This window comes from Crinia signifera, chromosome 8 (assembly GCF_055691185.1).
Source record: "Crinia signifera chromosome 8, ASM5569118v1, whole genome shotgun sequence".
Classification (NCBI taxonomy): domain Eukaryota; kingdom Metazoa; phylum Chordata; class Amphibia; order Anura; family Myobatrachidae; genus Crinia; species Crinia signifera.
The window spans coordinates 166,586,433-166,608,771 of record NC_139224.1 but is presented as its reverse complement, the minus strand read 5'-3'; the positions used below and the strand labels follow the sequence as shown (position 1 = coordinate 166,608,771).

Here is a 22,339-nt window from a genome sequence, read left to right as displayed (position 1 = left end):
AAATCGCTTGCGATTTATTGCATGTATAATTTGGCACATCAAGTGCCAAATCCTAAGCAGCCGCCCGGGGACTGGAGTTCCTATTAATTGTTGGCAAAATATGTACCCTTTCCATAAATTGCTAAAACTCACCAAATTTGACAAACAGCACCCCAGTGGTGGAGACGGTTTTTCGCCCATTGGTTGCCACGCACTGGAAATATCCGGTATCAGTGGTGTCCAGGTTCCGTATGCGCAGTCTGGAGCCGTAACTGGTTGCTCGGAACGATATCCTTCTGGGCTCTTGAACAACTGGGGCATCGTTTTTTAACCATCGTATGGTAGGCGAGGGGTTTCCCGAAACCCTGCAGTGCATCTCTGCTGTCTGGCCAAGTGATGTCGTTATATTGTTCATTGGTTCATCGAGCATCAAATAAATATCTGTCAGGGACACATGGGAGGATATACATTAATAAAGATAAAAATTGAATAAAGAAGAATATATGCTGTTTGTGATTTTATAGAGAAATTCTTGAACATTAAAGATGAATGGAAACTATTGTAAAATGTAAAAACGAAACTGTATAACAATTTTTTTTTTTTTTATTGGGTCATTGTTTAATATCGCTGGCATCGAACCGGTGAGTTGGTGTAAAATAGATGGACATAATACGGTTTGTTTACAAATTGCGGAATAGCAACCAGTCAACAAATAGAACTAAAAACCAATTCCAAGTGTTAGCGTTTTATTTATAAACTAGTTAAAAGCCTGTCAAAATGACAGCTTCTGCCATGTACTTTCACTTTGAGCTGTGACAGTCTTTACTTTCAATTTGAGCGGTGGCAGTTTTTTGTCCACAAACTCACCACCCCACCCCTCGCTAATTCCCAGACGCTTCTCGTGGCCACGCCCCCTTCTCAGCACTCGGCAGGTGGGACATTTAATCCCGCCTGCAAAATCCCTGTCGAGCAAGCCAAGAACGGGACAGGATCACGGCTGTCGGGACAGGATCGCGGCTGTCGGGCCAGCCCGACAGTTGTGACCCTACATTAAATACCACCAATATGTGCTAAATGGTAGGGTTTAGATAGTTTTAAACCATCTTTATTACAGTTTTTTAATATGCTGTGACTACAGGCACCATGACGTCTTAAAAAAAGCCTAGAAGGTGGTCTTCAATTTAGTGAGCTAGGCCAAAACAGTAAATTCACACACACACACATATATATAGGGAAGGTGGGAGGGTGAACCAGATCAGAGAGATACTAAATCAGCCTTGCATCAACTCCACAAACCTTAACAGGTAAACAACTTTATTAAAACATTGATGTAAAAAAAAAAGGATTTAGAATTTTTATTTTTCTATAAAAAAAAAATATTTTCTTTATTTCGAAACCTGGTTCCGGTAATCATTTTTCTTGATATATGCTCTATAATAAATTTGATACGGTAGATCTTATCATGTTTAGTATTATTTGTAAAATGTTGCTTATTTTGTGGCGGGAGATTTTCGTACATTCGTTCTATGTGATCAATCATCTTGAGTTCTTCCTCCTTATTTTGCCCTGTTAGAAAGCGCAAGGACCATCAAGCAAGGACTTCACCAGTAACATCTTATAGACATCTGGCGTATTACTAAAGCAAACACCAGAGACTAAACCTTTTACATATATGCCACTTGATTTCCTGCTCCCACATGCATCGTTTATCGGTGTTGGTGATATAAATTACATGTCTGACCATGTGCCTGGTTTTTGTTTTTGACTTTGTCCCCCCAGGGCACAGGCTAGAAGCCAAATACCTCCTGGACTGCTGACTCTTCAGTGGTGCTGGAGCGGTCATAATTGATTATTTTGCCCATAGATCCTGTATACCTGAAACTTTCCTGGAGGTGGTCTGGGAGGCTCCCAGGTTCATGGCCTGGGGGAACTGAACAATAACGAAGTTCCCAATTTAAGAAGGAATAACGGCACTACTCCTACTGCCCTTTTGTACAGAATAGGTCAGATAAGTTGGTGCGTAGCAGACATAGGGGGGCAGAAACTGGCACTCACCTAGTCAATGGTGCCGTTACCGAGTGCATTGAAGACCGTTTCCGACAAAACAGATCCAACTTTATTTTTATTTACAGTTTCTTATATAGCGGCAGCATATTATGTTGCGCTTTACAATTGGAGACAACAGTGATTAAACAAACTGGGTAGATACAAACCGACATGGAGGTAGGACGACTTTAAAAAACGACTTTAAAAAAATTCAGATCTGTTTTGTCCGTTTTTGGAGATCTGCTGAGGGGGGCAGTTGGGAGTCCTCGCCGTCACCCGCTTGTCAGCAGCGAATAGACGCTCAGGCAGATGGGCAGCAGCGACAAACCTCGCAGTGCCGCAGTTTGAAGGCCATGCCCCCTTGCCACAAGGCCACGCCCCCAAAATTTTGAATGTCCCGCTGAGCCACCAATGAAAGTTGGGAGGTATGCAGGGAGGACTTCTTGAAGACAAGCCTTCCCTGTGCATCCAACCTCTGTGGATTATTTTTGCAGTTCCTAGGAATTTCATCGTCCCAGGCCTCACAATTTTTGATGGCAGCCCTGGCCCTTTTTTATATATGTAATGTTTATTATGATGTTATTTTAAAACATTTTTATCCTGAAGAAGCTATTTAAATGTTGATTCGATGGCGGTAATCTTTATGGCAAGACCCAGTGAAAAGAACATCGGAGCTGACTAATAAAGCTATCCTTGTTTAATTTATGCTATAAACTGTCTGTTTAAAGGCCGCCTTTGTGATTGCCAAGACAAACGTAATGGGTCCGGCTCTAGATAGGACATCAAAGGAGGAATCCTATAAAAACAGAAGCATTCCAGAACCTTGTGAAAGGAGCGTTCTCTCCCTTGGCAGAACCACGCATTGTTCAGCTGCCATTGCAGTGTGTGTCCCTTTCATGTGAATCTCCGGGAAATTAATACTTTTGGTTTGGCTAGGATGGGCCTTGTAAAAAACGGTAATAATCCATGATTTTGGCATGACTGTCACCAGACATTGTAAGAAATAATCAAGAGACAGCTTCATCAGGAAGACCCAGATGATAATACTTGGCAGGATCTGTCCTGTCATTCTACTGAAATAAAAAGCAAGTAAAGTAAAATTGTGTTCTGATCATAAGAAAATGTACAGCTAATGGGAAGGACGTCTGCAAGCGAACATGTATATATTATTTTTATATTAGACGTCTCATCTAAGCTCATAGTTGCCTACCTTAAGAGTTTCCTCTCCAGAAGAAGCCTGGAGAGGAGACTATCTGCAGCTTTTCTGGGGGCTGGGCTTGCTGTCATTAAGCCCCGCCCCATCCCATTAAAATGCAGAGAGGGGGTGGTACTAAGCGATGCGATTTGCATCATTTTGGCCCCGCCCCTCCCCAAACAGCTGAGAATGCTGGTATTTGACCGGCAGAGGGAGGCGGTGCGGGGACCCCGCTAAATGGGGGAGGCTTGTCCATCCTTCCAGGGGGGCAGAAGGGGGACACAATTTTAGGGACCCGTCCTGCCATTCTGGGAGGGTAGATAAGTATGTCTAAGCGTATTCGCAGCCGTGCACAGAGGCGAGGAGCAACTCTGGCGGGGCGGCATTTACCTGATCTCTGGACTCCAAAAGATTGCAGCCCAGCGATCAGGTCTGAATCAGGCCGTTATGGGCTGATACAATAAAGTAAAAAAAGCAGGTCCTTTGTGTCTGGAACAAACCATATTGCTATGCAAGGAGTGGAATATATATAGTGTTCCTGCTAGGCTGTTTTAGCGGGGCGCTGCGCCCTGCCCGATTTTTAAAGGGCAAAATGCGCCCTGCCCCTCTAGCAGTGCCCCGCTAAAACAGCCTGCTGCCTGTCCTGCCGGAGTGCACAGGTGAAGCCCAGCGCCGCCATAGATTGCGGTGCACGGCGCTTTCCCGGAAGCTCGGGGACATAGTCACGGCCGGGCAAGTCTCCTTCGGTGATGCGGCGGCCCGGGCACGCCCCCTTCGGTGACACGGCGGCCCGGGCACGCCCCCATTTGTGACGCGTCGGCCCGGGCACGCCCCCATTCGTGACGCGCCGGCCCGGGCACGCCCCATTTGTGACGCGGTGGCCCGGGCACGCCCCTATATGTGCCGTCGCCATGCCTGGTCCGCCCCTCCAGCGCCCTGCCCCGTTTGGTTCCTAGAAGGAACACTAAGCATGGGGAGCGCACGTGGTACATTTGACGGTGTCCATGTTGACTATGTCAACATTCGGGCCAAATAAAATGTAAAAAACACATCGACTTTTGACTGCCGACATTCCTGTTGTCTACCTAATGCGTGTGTCAACCATTCAATCCTGTCGATATGTGCCGACCTAAGCCATGTTGACCTTCAATGGTTGACGCAATGTATGTCGACCTAATGAGGGTCGACCCAATGACCCATACCCAATCTAACTCTCTCTGCACCTGTTACATCTGCCCCACCTGCAGCGCAGCATGGTTCTGCTCATTTGTGTGATTATTCGCTTTGCTAACAAAGCACAGTATTAGCGCAGTATAATAACACATGGATAAAACACGTGTTCAGGGAACTGGGTGACGTCCGGCCTACGTTTACCCATAAAGCCCATTTAAAGCCCATAAGTCATTAAAAATGGGTGTAACCCATTCTCGTGTGACGCCCAATATTAAACAGCGCGCACTATGAGCCTGGGGGGGCTACTAGAGGGTTAATCGGTTCATAGCCTTCCAATAGCACTTTGTTACAGACATTCTCCATGCTGTATGCGCCTTAACCTCATCCAAGGCATCTGCAGCCATTTAAATCCTTGGCTGCTTGTTCCGTACAATGCGAGCACTATAACGCACAGTCTCTCCCTCACTCTCTGCAGCAACCGGAGAGTGAGCTTGGCTCCAGCAACGCCGTCTCCAGCCAGAAACACAGTCTCTGCCATTCAATCTAGCGCTCTTGTGCCAGCTACATTCTGTGCCTCGGGTCCCGGCTAACACCAAAATAATGGCTTAAAAAACCATTGACGTTACGGAGAATCGATTTAATACAGGACTGTGGCGTACGTACCGATTGCTTCTGTATGGAAGATCTTTTTGTTATATTGCAAACAAGAGGATGAAGCGTGTACTCGCCTCCGTGTACAGATTTAGTACCGGTGGAAGTCATCGATGAGAGTTTTGTAAATATGAATGTGGGACGTCCTGTTTGTGAGGTTTAAAGAAGATTTATAGAACGCTACTGGATATAGAACCTAGGGCAGGCAGGTCCAAACTGTGGCCCTCCAGCTGTTGTGAAACTACACATCCCAGCATGCCTTGCCGCAGTTTTAGCATCCCCTAATAGCAAAACGGTGGCAAGGCCTGATGGGACTTGTAGTTTCACAACAGCAGGAAGGGCCGTAGTTTGGACATGCCTGACATAGGGAGTGGTTCAGGTTGGTTTTGCAAAGCACATCTGGATTTGCACTGCAGGTGGGGCTGATGTAACTTGTGCAGAGAGAGTTAGATTTCTACTTCAATCTGATATCTGTATTGCAGTGTAATGAAAAAAGCAGCCAGTATTTACCCTGCACAGAAACAAAATATCTCCCCCAAATGTAACTTTTTTTGCACATGTTGCATCTGCCCCACCTGCACTGCACATGGTTTTGTTCATTAGCAAATCAAATGTGCAACCTGAATCACCCCTCTAATTCAGAGATGTACAGATAAATCCAAGCGATGTGTCCTAGGACCGGCATCGTAGAACCACTACGTCCGGCGCCATCTATATATAAAAAGGCTAACTACTCCACAACGCTATGCAGTGAAGTACCACCACTGACCACTAGAGGCCACTCGATGGACCAAAGGACTCCTTTGTGTGCTAAAAGATGTCATTACAGAAAGTGAAAGCACTTTTTGCAGGGACACTGATCCGTTTCAAACTTGCTGGATATGGAGAGGGAGCTGTAAAGACAGAGATTGGGGGTAGGAGCAGTTAGGTACTGGGGTGGGGTGGAGAGTTTGTGGGCTAAAAACTGTCACAGCTCAAAGTGAAAGTAAAAATGGTCACAGCTCAAAGCGGAAGTACACTACCAAAGCCTTCATTTTGACGGGCTTTTAGCTAGTAAGCAATAAATGTGAATATAGGCAAAATACAATATTAGTGGCCAATAGGCCTCATTCTCCATGTATCGCTAATTAGATCATTTGTAAACCGAGCGATTATTGGACCACTGCGCACGCGAGGGTGAACCGCGGCAGAAATAGCACATGGATCGTAAACGCAATCCTCTCCTCGCCGTTTGACTGACAGGAAGCCGGCATTTGGGCGTGGCAACCTGCCGTTTCCTGGGACGCGCCCAGGCGTTTTAATGGTGGGTCTGTGACATCAGCGCCGGCATTGATCAGCCCATCCCAGTCACAGATTGGTGGAAGACTAGACGATACTTGTTTCCTAGCACGGCGCCCGTCGTGGGTCATCGCATACCTTAACTTAAGGTATGCGATGGACGCGACCGACGCGATATTTGTTTATTTTTAGCCTTTATTGCCGGCAATGAGAAAATCACGTTGATCGCGTCCATCGCATGCCATTATAATGGCATGCGATTCGACCATGCGCGGATTTAGGGGGGGGGGGGGCACCCGGGCACATGTTATTTCTGACTGACACTTTTTTTTTTTTTAACTTTAACTCCCGCCCGACGCCAGAGAGCATTTACAGCCGGGCAGAGAGCAGCCCGGCTGTATTGTCAAGATCAAGAGGACAGTGACACGTGACTGCAGCAGCCCTAGGTCCCGTCCTCCTGACTCCCGGCTATTTTAAAACTTGCGCTGCTACAGCAGCCTGTCAGGTCCGCAAGCCAATCGGACCTCGTTCGCGGTCAGGCAGCCAAGCATTACTTCACAGGTATTACGCGTCCCCTCGTGGGGCTCGCTGTGCTCGCCACGCAGAGAGAGAGAGAGAGAGGAGGAGAGCAGAGAGGAGGATTGGCGTTGATTGTGGGGTAGCGTTAACAATGGGGGGCATTTCACCCATGAGGGTCGGTGTACAATGAAAATTGGAGTCTGGGGGGCATTTTACATTGGGCCCAATGTAAAATCGGGTCTCAGGGACCATTTTACATTGATTCCAATGTAAAAATCGCTTCGATCGCATCGCATGCGATTTGGTTGCATGCGATGGATGCAATTTTTTGGGTCCCGATGGATGCAATTAAAATCGCTGGCGCCATGCTAGGAAACAAGTACTGACTAGACTGCAAAATCCTTTAGATGGTTCAGGATTTGCGTATGGATCTGGGCATGGATAGCGATTAGCGACCCATTCGCAATCCTCTCACAAATTTAGCAAGGGGCGTTTTCTTTTTCTCTCTGGGCGATGGCTTCCTCCTCGCAGACAACTGCAACTTTTCAGATTAGCGATCCGTGCTGAATTAATCCCAATAAAGTGTTTCATGTCTAAGGCCTGCTAGTATCTGGATCCGATTCCGACGATGGCGTTCACATCTCTATCCAGAGTTTCCATGATTCCGCCAGCTCCACCTAATTTAGCTCCATACACCCGTAGAAAGCTGTGCGCTCTGGCTCCTGCCCAGGCCGGACAATATCTGTATTTCTGCATATCACGGTTTTATGGTCGGCTGTTAAAACCTGTAAAGAAATACATTTTCCGTCCAAAAAAGGGCTCCGGAATCCTAGATATAGGAACATTAAGGGCTTGCGATGTACAGCGAGATTTATCGCCCTCTTATGTATAGTTTTTCTATAAGAGCGGACATAAATATTGCTCATAGCTTGTCGAATGTACAAAGCGCGGCGTATGAAATGCTGGGAGAACGCTGGCAGAAGGCGAGGCGGGAGCGTAAGAGCGAAGGAGAGGAATGAGATTTTCTCCGCACTAATGGGAAAAGTGTTCCCAAAAGTTATTTTATTTCTGGAATTGGTCCTGCTCTTAAAAACTGGCTCTTTAACAGTTTGCTTAACGTTTTCCTTGGCCCAGCGGAGGACAGAACTATTTCCATACAATGCATCAAACCCAAACGGACTGCCTTGCAAAGGGAATGAAGAAGGCTGTTCCCATGGAAGGTACCAGCCGGGTACTGAGAGTGTGGGCATGATAGGCGACGACAGCCACTATGCAACCGAGGCCTCTACCTACTACCCACTTTATGTTTTATGGGGTTTGTAAGGAATTGGGGCCCAGACTAACCTGCTGCTTATGAAGGCTTAACCAGATGGGGGTATGTGATTCAAGTTATCTATTACCCTAGGACAGTGGTGTAACTAGATATTTGTAGGCCTTAGAGCAAAAGTTTGTAAGGGCCCCTATGTACCACCCAATGGCGCCAAATATTGCGCCCCCCAACCCCCCCCCCCGCCAAAAGTTTCTGGTGCGCCCTCCCCCCCAACCCCCCCTTCCCCGCCACCTATATACTTATGTACTCAGGAGCCGGCATGTCATCGTTGTGGGTGGGAGATGGGATGCCTGTCAGCGCTGCGGGCGGGATGTCAGTGCTGCTGGTGGGTTTGCTGCGGTGGTCCCAGCTCCCCTCCTGAGTCCTGGCTTCATTATGATGCTATGAAGAACAGACCATCACAAAATGTCATACAGCAGACAGTTTCAGAGAACTGTCTGCTATATGGGGGCGGACATTTTATGATGGTCCGTCTCCATAGCAGCAGAATGAAGCCAGGAGGGGAGCCGGGACCACCGCAGCGAATACAGGTAAAGCTACAGGGGATGGGGGGGTTCATTACAATAGCCCCGCAGCCCCCCGGCGCCGGCATTTACACAGCGCCTCCCCGCGACCGCTGCGGTGCTATTGTTACGCCACTGGTGACAGGAAAGGTGGCCCCTCTCAGCTCTGGGCCCCATAGCAGCTGCACCCCCTGCACCTATGGTAGTTACACCCCTGTATATAACACATGTAACTGAGACAGGGAAGGTGGCCCCTCTCAGCTCTGGGCCCCATAGCAGCTGCACTCCCTGCACCTATGGTAGCTACACCCCTGTATATAACACATGTAACTGTGACAAGGAAGGTGGCCCCTCTTAGCTCTGGGCCCCATAGCAGCTGCACTCCCTGCACCTATGGTAGCTACACCCCTGTATATAAAACATGTAACTGAGACAGGGAAGGTGGCCCCTCTCAGCTCTGGGCCCCATAGCAGCTGCACTCCCTGCACCTATGGTAGCTACACCCCTGTATATAACACATGTAACTGTGACAAGGAAGGTGGCCCCTCTTAGCTCTGGCCCCATAGCAGCTGCACCCCCTGCACCTATGGTAGCTACACCCCTGTATATAACACATGTAACTGTGACAGGGAAGGTGGCCCCTCTCAGCTCTGGCCCTATAGCAGCTGCACCCCCTGCACCTATGGTAGCTACACCCCTGTATATAACACATATAACTGTGACAGGGAAGGTGGCCCCTCTCAGCTCTGGGCCCCATAGCAGCTGCGCCCCCTGCACCTATGGTAGCTACACCCTGTATATAACACATGTAACGGTGACAGGGAAGGTGGCCCCTCTCAGCTCTGGGCCCATAGCAGCTGCACTCCCTGCACCTATGGTAGCTACACCCCTGTATATAACACATGTAACTGTGACAGGGAAGGTGGCCCCTCTCAGCTCTGGGCCCCATAGCAGCTGCACCCCCTTCACCCATGGTAGTTACATCCCTGTATATAACACATGTAACTGTGACAGGGAAGGTGGCCCCTCTCAGCTCTGGGCCCCATAGCAGCTGCACCCCTTCACCCATGGTAGTTACATCCCTGTATATAACACATGTAACTGTGACAGGGAAGGTGGCCCCTCTCAGCTCTGGCCCCATAGCAGCTGCACCCCCTGCACCTATGGTAGCTACACCCTGTATATAACACATGTAACTGTGACAGGGAAGGTGGCCCCTCTCAGCTCTGGACCCCATAGCAGCTGCACCCCCTTCACCCATGGTAGTTACATCCCTGTATATAACACATGTAACTGTGACAGGGAAGGTGGCCCCTCTCAGCTCTGGGCCCCATAGCAGCTGCACTCCCTGCACCTATGGTAGCTACACCCTGTATATAACACATGTAACTGTGACAGGGAAGGTGGCCCCTCTCAGCTCTGGCCCCATAGCAGCTGCACCCCCTGCACCTATGGTAGCTACACCCTGTATATAACACATGTAACTGTGACAGGGAAGGTGGCCCCTCTCAGCTCTGGGCCCCATAGCAGCTGCACCCCCTTCACCCATGGTAGTTACATCCTTGCCTTAGGATCATTTATGGTAACGCTGCAATGACTGCTCAGGCCCACAAGCCCTCTCGTGATGCTTTCTCTATGCTTCTGTGGACGCTTAATGAGTTCCACGCTGGAATCAAAGTGAAAACATGAACCAGCGAGCGGGGACAGACAATGCTGAGGCTGTCAGTACAAGCTGTGAAACAACAGGGAGTCCGAACAAAGAAATATGTGTATCTGGGGAGGAGCCAGGGCCTCTACAAGGCCGCGTCCGTCACGTATAAGCTGCAGCAGAAGCTGAGGCTCTGCGCAGAGCATCTGCCTGTGGCCACATCAATAGGGCTGATGTACAGATGTGGTGTGCTCTATATGGTGGCCTGCCTTAGGCCATCTGTGCCTCTCCGGGGGCCTCAAAACTAAGAAAACTCTGATTGGTTGCTAGGGGCAACTTCCACTCTTAGTAAATTTACTAGAACGGTGATAGAACGGTAGATATGTGTGACAGTAATAAAGGTTCAGTACGAATTCCCGACAACCATTGGCCGATGGTCAAAACACTGACAAGGCCAAAATACCGACAGGGTGGAAATGTCAACATTTAAAATGCCGACGTGGTCAGAATGCCAACATTTAAAATGTTGCAGATAGAATCTTGTGGGGAGGGAAGCAAGCCACCATGATCCTAGCGTGGCGAATGCAGCGAGAGGCCCCCTGATGAGGGTGATTCAGACACGCTCGCTGCGGGCAAAATTAGCTCCCCCCCCCTTCCGATGTTATGGGTTTGCCCGTGTACGAATATGATCATGTGCCGCTAGCATGCCCTTAGTAAATTCCTAAGGGACACATTCCAATCTCCCTGAGGTATAACGAAGGAGGCACCTCAGATCTCCCACCTCGATAGACAGCCCCTCTCTAGGACACGAGACACATTTCTCATCGCACTGTCCATATAATTCATAGCCCTATAAGTAGAAGAATTGGCCTGAAGGCCCCACTGATCAAAGGCGTGGATCTCCCATCCCTCTCCTACAGGACGTGGGAGTTACGCCGACCGCCTCCAAAAACATGTCCAAGACACAACTGATGAGGGGAAGTAACCAGAGCCCATGTACAGATGCCCTGGGTAAACAGGGATATATCTATGTAGCTGGCATTTCATAATAAATATCTGCCGCAGATACATTTCTTACACCTTATAATTCCCAGGAGACGTTCCCCGGCGGGGGGAATGCCGCTCTGTGATACAGAATAATGGGAGCAAAATGGTGATTAACGTGCGGCGCGGTCAGTGACTGTGACGATGTATAAGCTGACTCCCACAGCACCGCCTACCATAACTCACCTTTCCTGTCATATAGGGGGACAACATGTACATTATTCATACCATTTCCCCATTCATTTTTTGCATTTTTTATGTCTTTACGTCTTACAAATGTCCGTGTGTCCGATTGCAATAAACTCTGAAATCAGTCAACCGATTGCGATGCCAGTGTCACCATTGTGTAGGTAATGTTCCCAGGAATGTTTTAGGCCAAGTACAATGTCTTGGCATCCAGATGTAATCTGCTGAAAACAGGCCTCCAAAAATGGCCACCGCCTTGTGGTAGACAGATGGTAGAGATCCTGCTGGACCTCTAGGGACAGATTCTCTAAGCTTCAAAAGTGATAAAATGGAGAGTGATAAACAGCCAGCCAATCAGTTCCTGTCTGACATTTTTCATGTGACATGGCAGGCAGGAGCTGATTGGCTGGCTGTTTATCACTCTCCAGTTTATCACTTTTGAAGCTTAGAGAATCTAGCCCCTAGTGTTTATCAGGGGAGCATAGTGTGAACACCCGGAAGTGCCAGATGCCAGGAACGCTTGCATGCCTGCAAGTAAGAAACCCTGGGCAACGAGCATGTAACTGTCTGGCATTGAGCTAGAAACCCCAGGCAACGAGCATGTAACTGTCTGGCATCAAGCTAGAAACCCCTGGCAACGAGAATGTAAATGTCTGGCATCGACCTAGAAACCCCTAGTAACGAGCATGTAATCCCCTGGCAACGATCACGAAACCCCTGTCAACGAGCAAGAAACCCCTGCCAACAAACAGGAAACCCCTTGGCAACCAGCGAGAAACCCTTGGCAATCAGTGAGAAACCACTGTCAACAAGCAAGAAGCCCCCGGCAATGATTTTGTAGGTAAAAAAATATATATATAATTAATGTATAGTGGGTGGCACCAAAAACTTTTTTGGCAGGGAGGAGCCCAAAATTTCTAGTTATGTCACTAGCTAAGTATTATCATGATCGGTCGTCAGGGTGTTGTGGGTGGTGCTGTGTGGGAAGGGGTCCAGTGCACTGCTCTCGGCAAGCGGCACCAACAGGCGCACACACCTCAATAGCGACCGGTCAGAACATTGTGGCACATATGTACTGTGTACCGTGATAGACTTATTTGTAAGTGACGTAACACCCCCCCCCCCCCACCACCACCACCACCCCACCCTATATATTACCAAAATTTGAAAACCCTAAATAACCAACGGCTGCATCATGATGTCACATGCTGGACCTGCCCCTGCATCATGACATCACATGCCAGACCCACCCTCTGCGTCATGACATCACATGTAGGTGGGGAAGATGTAACATGTGCAGAGAGATTCGATTTAAGTGGGACATGTTCAAGCTGAAATCTTAAGGTCCCCATACACTTGTGCTACATCACATGCGATTCCCTGGTAAGTGACCTGACAGCTCTCAGGCGGCTGGATCAAATGCGATATACATGATGTCCTTTTGCATACGATATATTACATGCAATCGCAGCAAGGGCTACGGAGCTGTGTGGGGCTAAATATGTGCTATACAAACAGTCCGTCACATCTGCTACAATATATGTAACGGACAGAGAACCCTTTGTATTAACAAATGCACTTTTGTCTGCAATATTTGGCAAATGTCGGAGTAAAACTAAAGTACAACTTAGAACACAAAGCCAAAAACGTCCCAAAACACTAGAAACTCTGGGCTGGTATAATAAGTGTGAACGTGACAAGAGGACTGCGATGCCTCTGCATACAAATAACAGGGGTGACATGCGGTAAGCATCCGTGGTTGTGGTGGGGAGGTCGAGAGGACCACAGCAAGACACATGGCTGCAACAGTCCTTGCACCGTTAGATTCACAGATGTGCACCAGAGGAAGGGAAAATGTGCAGCATAGTTACCTCCCTTCCTGCATTCTGCAGGAGACTCCCTGACATAGCATCAATCTCCCTCTCTCCCTCATTAGTCTAGCAATCTCCCTCGTCACCTAGCCCACATTACACTGTTACATCATAGTTACCTCCCCCCCTGCATTCTACAGGAGACTAACTGACATAGCAGCAATCTCCCTCTCTCCCTCATTAGTCTAGCAATCTCCCTCATGTCACCTAGCCCTCATGACACTATTACATCATAGTTACCTCCCTTCCTGCATTCTGCAGGAGACTCCCTGACATAGCATCAATCTCCCTCATGTCACCTAGCCCACATTACACTGTTACACCATAGTTACTTCCCCTCCTGCATTCTGCAGGAGACTCCCTGACATAGCATCAATCTCCCTCTCTCCCTCATTAGTCTAGCAATCTCCCTCATGTCACCTAGCCCACATTACACTGTTACATCATAGTTACCTCCCCCCCTGCATTCTACAGGAGACTCCCTGACATAGCAGCAATCTCCCTCTCTCCCTCATTAGTCTAGCAATCTCCCTCATGTCACCTAGCCCACATTACACTGTTACATCATAGTTACCTCCCCTCCTGCATTCTGCAGGAGACTCCCTGACATAGCAGCAATCTCCCTCTCTCCCTCATGTCACCTAGCCCTCATGACACTATTACATCATAGTTACCTCCCCTCCTGCATTCTGGAGGAGATTCCCTGAAATAACAGCAATCTCCCTCTCTCCCTCATAAGTCAAGCAATCTCCCTCATGTCACCTAGCCCACATTACACTGTTACATTTTTTTGGGGAAAAAAGGAATGAGAGACAGATACATTTACATTGAATCATCAGCACCATTTCCCAGCACTTTACCAAGTATAGTAGCTCTTACTAACTGCTTTGGGGCTCATCTACATTTGGATATAAGTCATTTAAAACGATTCCTCTCACATGTAGCAGTACACACCCACGCTTCTAGGTGCCACATTCACAATCTCTTTTCACAATATCTCCATATATGGAACTAGACACGCCCTTTGGGTGGAGCGTGACACGCCCCCTCAATGGGATGCAGCACAAAATTCTACTACCAACTATAATCTCCCTGAAACTAGTTTTCAAAAGTAGGCAAGCATGATGTGCAGTAGAAAATGTCCGCTGCTCCATTTTGAATGTGAATGTGAATGCACAGTGCTAGGGAGTACTGATGACCCTATTGGTCAGAGCTTACTGCGCTGCCAGCTAGGAGGGGGCCCGTGTACAATCTCTGTCTGGGCCCCCCTCTAATATGCCTCTGCAGCAGTCGCAGCAGCACGAAACGCAGAATCAGGCCCATAATGGGTTAATTGGAGGGTGTAATAGCATCAACAATTGTCACCAGTGTTAAATACAACAGATTGCAGAACACAGGAAACATTATTCATCTCCCTGTAAATAAATACATTTTATTTACCCAATCCCGTTCTTAATTTCTTCCAAAATCTGTGTTCTGTTAAGAAAATGTTTTTGTTCCTGTGAAGGCCCTGCGCGGCGCGGTGCATGCGCTACGTTTCTGTATACAGTATATGTTAGCTGAATTATGAGGGTGAATTATGATGTGTTCTGTGTGAGTTGGCAAAATATCAGCTGGGAGGAAAATATCTCAGAACGACTCAAAATAACGATATCAAAAACATTCCCGAGATGATGAAGACTGACCAGACCGCGATTGGGTGATAACAGTCGCATTTTGTGTTCTAAGTGGCAATAAGAATTTAGGGGCTGACTCATTCGTTAGGGTCCAAATTCTACCCTTCCCAGATGAAGTGAAAGGCCTACGAGAGGCCGGGATTGTGTCTGTAGTCAGAGGCCGATGAGAGGCCGGGATTGTATTTGTAGTGAGAGGCCGGGATTGTATTTGTAGTGAGAGGCCGGGATTGTATTTGCAGTGAGAGGCCGGGATTGTACTTATAGCGAGAGGCCGGGATTGTATTTGTAGTGAGAGGCCGGGATTGTATTTGTAGTGAGAGGCCGGGATTGTATTTGTAGTGAGAGGCCAGGATTGTATTTATAGCGAGAGGCCGGGATTGTATTTGTAGTGAGAGGCCGGGATTGTATTTGTAGTGAGAGGCCAGGATTGTATTTGCAGTGAGGCCGATCAGAGGCCGGGATTGTATTTGTAGTGAGAGGCCGGGATTGTATTTCTAGTGAGAGGCCGGGATTGTATTTGCAGTGAGAGGTCTGGAGTGAGAGGCCGGGATTGTATTTATAGCGAGAGGCTGGGATTGTATTTATAGCGAGAGGCCGGGATTGTATTTATAGTGAGAGGCCAGGATTGTATTTGCAGTGAGAGGCCTGGATTGTATTTGCAGTGAGAGGCCGGGATTGTATTTGCAGTGAGAAGCTGGGATTGTATTTGCAGTGAGAAGCCGGGATTGTATTTGTAATGAGAGGCCGGGATTGTATTTGTAATGAGAGGCCGGGATTGTATTTGTAATGAGAGGCCGGGATTGTATTTGTAATGAGAGGCTGGGATTGTATTTGTAGTGAGAGGCCGGGATTGTATTTGTAGTGAGAGGCCGGGATTGTAGTTGCAGTGAGAGGCCGGGATTGTATTTGTAGTGAGAGGCCGGGATTGTATTTGTAGTGAGAGGCCGGGATTGTATTTGCAGTGAGAGGCCGGGATTGTATTTGTAGTGAGAGGCCGGGATTGTATTTGTAGTGAGAGGCCGGGATTGTATTTGTAGTGAGAGGCCGGAATTGTATTTGCAGTGAGAGGCCGGGATTGCTTTTTTAGTGAGAGGCCAGGATTGTATTTGTAGTAAGAGGCTGGGATTGTATTTGCAGTGAGAGGCCGATGAGAGGCCGGGATTGCATTTGCAGTTTGAGGCCGGGATTGTATTTGCAGTAAGAGGCCGGGATTGTATTTATAGTGAGAGGCCGGGATTGTATTTGTAATGAGAGGCCGGGATTGTACTTGCACTGAAAGGCCGGGATTGTATTTGCACTGAGAGGCCGGGATTGTATTTGTAATGAGAGGCCGGGATTGTATTTGTAATGAGAGGCCAAGATTGTATTTGCAGTGAGGCCGATCAGAGGCCGGGGTTGTATTTGCAGTGAGGCCGATTAGAGTCCGGGATTGTATTTTTCCGTGAGGCCGATCAGAGGCCGGGATTGTATTTGCAGTGAGGCTGATGAGAGGCCGGGATTGTATTTGCAGTGAGGCCAATGAGAGAGCCCGGGATTGTATTTGCAGTGAGGCCGATGAGAGGTCGGGATTGTATTTGCAGTGAGGCCGATCAGAGGCCGGGATTGTATTTGTAGTGAGAGGCCGGGATTGTATTTTCAGTGAGATGCCGGGATTGTATTTGCAGTGAGGCCGATGAGAGGCCAGGATTGTATTTGCAGTGAGGCCAATGAGAGGCCAGGATTGTATTTGTAGTGAGAGGCTGGGATTGTATTTGCATTGAGATGCCGGGATTGTATTTGCAGTGAGGCCGATGAGAGGCCGGGATTGTATTTGCAGTGAGGCCGATGAGAGGCCGGGATTGTATTTGCAGTGAGGCCGATGAGAGGCCGGGATTGTATTTGCAGTGAGGCCGATGAGAGGCCGGGATTGTATTTGCAGTGAGGGCGATGAGAGGCCGGGATTGTATTTGCAGTGAGGCTGATGAGAGGCCGGGATTGTATTTGCAGTGAGGCCAATGAGAGAGCCCGGGATTGTATTTGCAGTGAGGCCGATGAGAGGTCGGGATTGTATTTGCAGTGAGGCCGATCAGAGGCCGGGATTGTATTTGTAGTGAGAGGCCGGGATTGTATTTTCAGTGAGATGCCGGGATTGTATTTGCAGTGAGGCCGATGAGAGGCCAGGATTGTATTTGCAGTGAGGCCAATGAGAGGCCAGGATTGTATTTGTAGTGAGAGGCTGGGATTGTATTTGCATTGAGATGCCGGGATTGTATTTGCAGTGAGGCCGATGAGAGGCCGGGATTGTATTTGCAGTGAGGCCGATGAGAGGCCAGGATTGTATTTGCAGTGAGGCCGATGAGAGGCCGGGATTGTATTTGCAGTGAGGCCGATGAGAGGCCGGGATTGTATTTGCAGTGAGGGCGATGAGAGGCCGGGATTGTATTTGCAGTGAGGCTGATGAGAGGCCGGGATTGTATTTGCAGTGAGGCCAATGAGAGAGCCCGGGATTGTATTTGCAGTGAGGCCGATGAGAGGTCGGGATTGTATTTGCAGTGAGGCCGATCAGAGGCCAGGATTGTATTTGTAGTGAGAGGCCGGGATTGTATTTTCAGTGAGATGCCGGGATTGTATTTGCAGTGAGGCCGATGAGAGGCCGGGATTGTATTTGCAGTAAGGCCAATGAGAGGCCAGGATTGTATTTGTAGTGAGAGGCCGGGATTGTATTTGCATTGAGATGCCGGGATTGTATTTGCAGTGAGGCCGATGAGAGGCCGGGATTGTATTTGCAGTGAGGCCGATGAGAGGCCGGGATTGTATTTGCAGTGAGGCCGATGAGAGGCCGGGATTGTATTTGCAGTGAGGCCGATGAGAGGCTGGGATTGAACACCTCTATAGTCAGGAGAGTAAATTAGGAAACAGCGCAGAACTTTACTAGGTGAGATGAAAAGTGAAAGCGAGCGATACATGTAACACAAATGTCAAACACAATATTAAGTTACCAATTAACGGATTTATGTGTGAAAGGAAAATACAAATCTTGGTTTATTGGCTGCTTAGAAGAAGTGACAGAAAGTACATTACTCGCTTTACATGGGTTCCAGGGGTGCAATTCATTAAGTCTTCCAGGAGGATAGACCTAACCTCACCCCATTAAATATGGATTCAGAGGCTGTATACAGAACAGGTTGCTCGGGAACCAACGGCTGCACACACACTGCTACCTTGGTCCTTGCTTTCAGCAGAATATTTCGATTTGTTGCTGAAAATGTAGAATCTGCCCCACCTGTCTCTTACCATTGCATTCTGCAGAAAGAGCTCCGAATAAGGGCCCGATTCAGACCTTCTCAGAAAGCCTGAGAGCAGGGTACAGCGCAGCGCGCATGTATTACCCCAACCAGTGACATACATGTACAGAGGGATCCACGGAGGACCGATGAATTGTTCATGTGCTGGGTGCGTGTGGCCACGGCGAACAGATTATACTCTGGGCACACGCACCCAAGACTGCGCGAGGGAGGTATGGGGATTCGCCCATGGGAACCCTGCGGCCCTCGATACAGATTTGATGTCGCCGGCTGCTGGAATCGAACAGGCGGAAGGGAGAGCGGAAGAAGGAAAGCAGGGGGAGGGAGGGGGGATTCTGCATAGAGCACCATGTAACTTCGATGCTCCAGATTGGCTTTCGATCGAGGATCGTATCTAGATAGAAGGCGGTTAACACTGTTCGATTTCCATCATATTTCGATTCAATTCAATTGAATCGAAAACTTGTCTAAATCCAACCGTGTGTATGAGTCCTGGGACCCCATGTACAGATGTGGCCTCTGTTCCTTTCTCTCTCGCAGGCGACTCCGTGAGGACATTGGGGATTGTGTAGAACTTATCCCCCGCTAGGATGAATATGAGAAGTTCTGGGGCCTGAGAATTCCTGACATGCATGTGGAACAAACGTTTCCCATTATCTGCCAGGCAGCGTACACAGGATGAAACACACACAGACCCTTTATCTGTCGGACACCATTAGGCTGGACGAGGTTACCTCCTCCCCTTCTCTGTGCTCATTTATTTGGTTTAATAAATGTTCATAATTGGGAATTATTGCACAACTGTAATGACGCAGCTTCGGATGTGGAGCAGCTGGATCTCCAGCCGCAGAGACCATCTGGGTCATCTTACGCGCAGAAATGATAACAAAAATATTAGGAGGAGGTTAAACGATGCCTGACGCGGTATTTGCTCAGCGCAGCATGTGGACACTCAGAAGAGAAGGTGTTTAATATCCTGGGGGCGCTGACAGCCTCCTCTCAGACATTTCACAATCTGATGTCAGTTTTGATCAATTGAATCATCTTGGTAACTCCGGGAACTTAGTGGATGGTAAAGTTTATTTAGGGGCAGATGTACTAAGCCTTGATGAGTGAGAAAGTGCAGAGAGATAAAGGGATACCGTCATTAGGAGGACCAAATTAAGGTCGATATACATTGGGTTCACCACTGAAGGTCAACATGGCTTAGAGAGAGAGAAAGCAGAGAGAGATAAAGTACCAGATCCTACCTTTTTTTTCAAACACAGCCTGTAACATGGGAGTTGCTCAATTGGTACTTTATCTATGTCCGCTTAATCTTTCCTGCCATGCAATCCACTCCTAACTGTCATTTTTCAAACATAGCCCCAACATGACAGAAACTTATCGGGTTCTACTTTATCAATCTCCAAGGCTTCGTGCCTACTTTAATTTCCGGGAGAAGCCCAGAGAGGAGACTGATGGGGGGGGGGGGGGGGGGGGGTGTCTGATATAGACGTCATCAAGCCACCCCCCCCCCCCCCAATACTGCAAATCCTTTAATTTGCAGGTCTTTGGGGAGGGGCTAAATGACATGATTTGCATCTTTAGCTCCGCCCCTCCCCCATAAAAGTAAAGGGAGATTCGGTGCCGCTGGAATCCAGGAGGGTTGCCCACCTTTCCGGTGGGCGGGTAGGGGGACCCGATTTTCAAAAGACGGGTACAGACATATTCTAGGGCCAATTACTCAGCAAATTACTCAGCAGTCAACCAACCTACATTTACGCCACCAGAGCAGGAGGATGAAATATAGCACATAGACAACGGGAGAACGTACAAACTACACACAGAAGTGCTCTTGTAAGTGTTGCACACAAGTACTGAAAGGTGTAAAGCTGGCATACACTAGTGTGATCTGGCCACTTTTCATCCAACAGTTTGGGCTGAGAAATCGGATAATAAGTATCAAAATCGCATGTTTGACATCCCATCCGTTTCGAAGCGCTGTCCCTGGCACATCGGGAAGGAGTTCGGACCTGCTGCATGTAGGAATAATTGGAATTGCAGGTGTCAGATGCACATCATGGCTGTTTTTAGCATCTGCAATTATATGGCCCTATTAGTCAGCCCCTGCAGTACAGCGCATCAGATAAATCACATGTAGAAAAAGCACATCCAGTACAAAATCGGATGGAAAGACTCCCGGGAGCTGCCTGGGGAGTACAAGGGAAATCGGATGCGACTGGTTCTAGGTCGACATGGCTTTAGGTCGACACAAGCATTATGTCGACATGGTCTAGGTCGACAGTCAAAAAGGTCGACATGGGGTTTTTGATGTTTTTTTGTGCCACCTACAGCGGTGTTTCACTCATTGAGCACCAGCCAGCACAAACATAACTCGGCACCTCTGCCCCCCCATTATCTCCCACTTTGACTACTGCAACATCGGTCGGCATAGATACGCCTTGTACGTACGGCGTGCCTCAATGTGCTTAGAACACTATTATTATCTAACACTGGGGCAGATGTATTAAGCCTGGTAAAGAGATAAACTTGAGATAAAGTGGAAGGAGATAACGCACCAGCCAATCAACTCCCAACTGTCATATTTCAAACACAGCTGATTGGCTGGTATATTATTTTCTTCTGATTTATCTCCACTTTATCTCTTTGCCAGGCTTAATACATCTGTCCCACTATGCCCATTGGGAAGGTAAAGTATGGACAAGCCTTTTTTTCTTTACAAAAAAAATCATGAAAAACTCATGTCAACCTTTTTCCATGTCAACATTTTGATTGTGTCGACAATGCCTGCCAACATTTTCCATATGTCGACACTGTAGACCTAATGCATGTCAACCTTTATTTAAGTGTCAACCTTCTGCCTGTTGACCATTAGTGGTCGACTGTTTGACCGTTGTTGACCGACTGATGGGATTCCTTTGGCTTTTGCAGAGGAGCGGAAGGCTGATGAACAAGATGGCTAAGCTAAGCACCAAGTAGTCAGAACCTAACGGAGCAGTACACAGGCTTTCATGTCGACCAGATGACTGTAGTAAGGTCACTGCGTGGTTAGGGTGCAGTCACAGCAGCAGACCTCTCTGTGCTGGAGGGAACATGGCCAGTTCCACTCCACAAAAGCTCTGAGCTGCAGGGAGAGACTGGGCCGCGTCCTGTGATGGGATGGACTGGGTTATTCTGCTCCAGGTTCGTGCAGACCCAGGTCGCGTGCTGTGTAAATTGGTATAAAGCAGGGTCAGATCCTGGAAAATCCAGTGTTCAAAGACCAGGGTCCCACCAGGCTTTTTGGTGTAAAAGGGGTATTAATGAAAGTGGCTCCTTATCTATTATCCCACTGTGTCCGGGGGACTCACAAACTCCTAAATCATTTCTGGATCCTGCCCAATTTCTTAGTGAACTGCACATGGGGGATGGGGACTCATGACATGATAAGGGTAGTAGTAGTAGTAGTACGGTTATTTATAAGGCACTGCAAAGTGTCCGCAGCGCCGTACATGGCAAACAAAAAAAACAAATTACAAGGTAACGTAAAGGTTGTGTTGAAAGATACAGTATAAATAGGGGTATAGCTGGTAGAAATAAAATCAGCATCAGTTCTGAAGTAGGTGTCGAAATTGTCGAGGAGACTGAAGATGAAGTAGAGGAAGGGAAGAACAGGACAGGAGCACAGGTGAGGTAATGAGGTAGGGTGAGTACGTGAGGAAGGGCCCTGCTCATAAGAGTTAACATACAAAAAATAGGTGGGTGGACGAACGAAATACAATAGGATAAGTAGGAACGGAGGGGAACGGAGGCAGGATAGGAGGATCAAAAGAGGTTAGGAGGAGGGATAGGCTAGTCGAAAAAAGTGGGTTTTGAGGGAGGGCTTGAAAGAGGTAAGGGAATCAGAAAGCCTGATGGGTGGCGGGAGGTTGTTCCAGTGCAGGGGGGCAGCGCGAGAGAAAGGGTCTATGGGC

At 48.1% G+C, this 22,339-nt stretch overlaps 1 protein-coding gene across 1 annotated transcript in view; it reads right to left on the bottom strand.

The window, feature by feature from the left end:
- The window catches only part of ROR1 (receptor tyrosine kinase like orphan receptor 1), a 201,209-nt gene that overhangs the window by 52,479 nt on the left and 126,391 nt on the right, over nucleotides 1–22,339 (bottom strand). Inside the window, exon 3 of the mRNA XM_083157682.1 lies at nucleotides 133–420. Coding sequence (XP_083013808.1) covers nucleotides 133–420 — 288 coding nt within the window. The remainder of the gene's footprint in view (nucleotides 1–132; nucleotides 421–22,339) is intronic.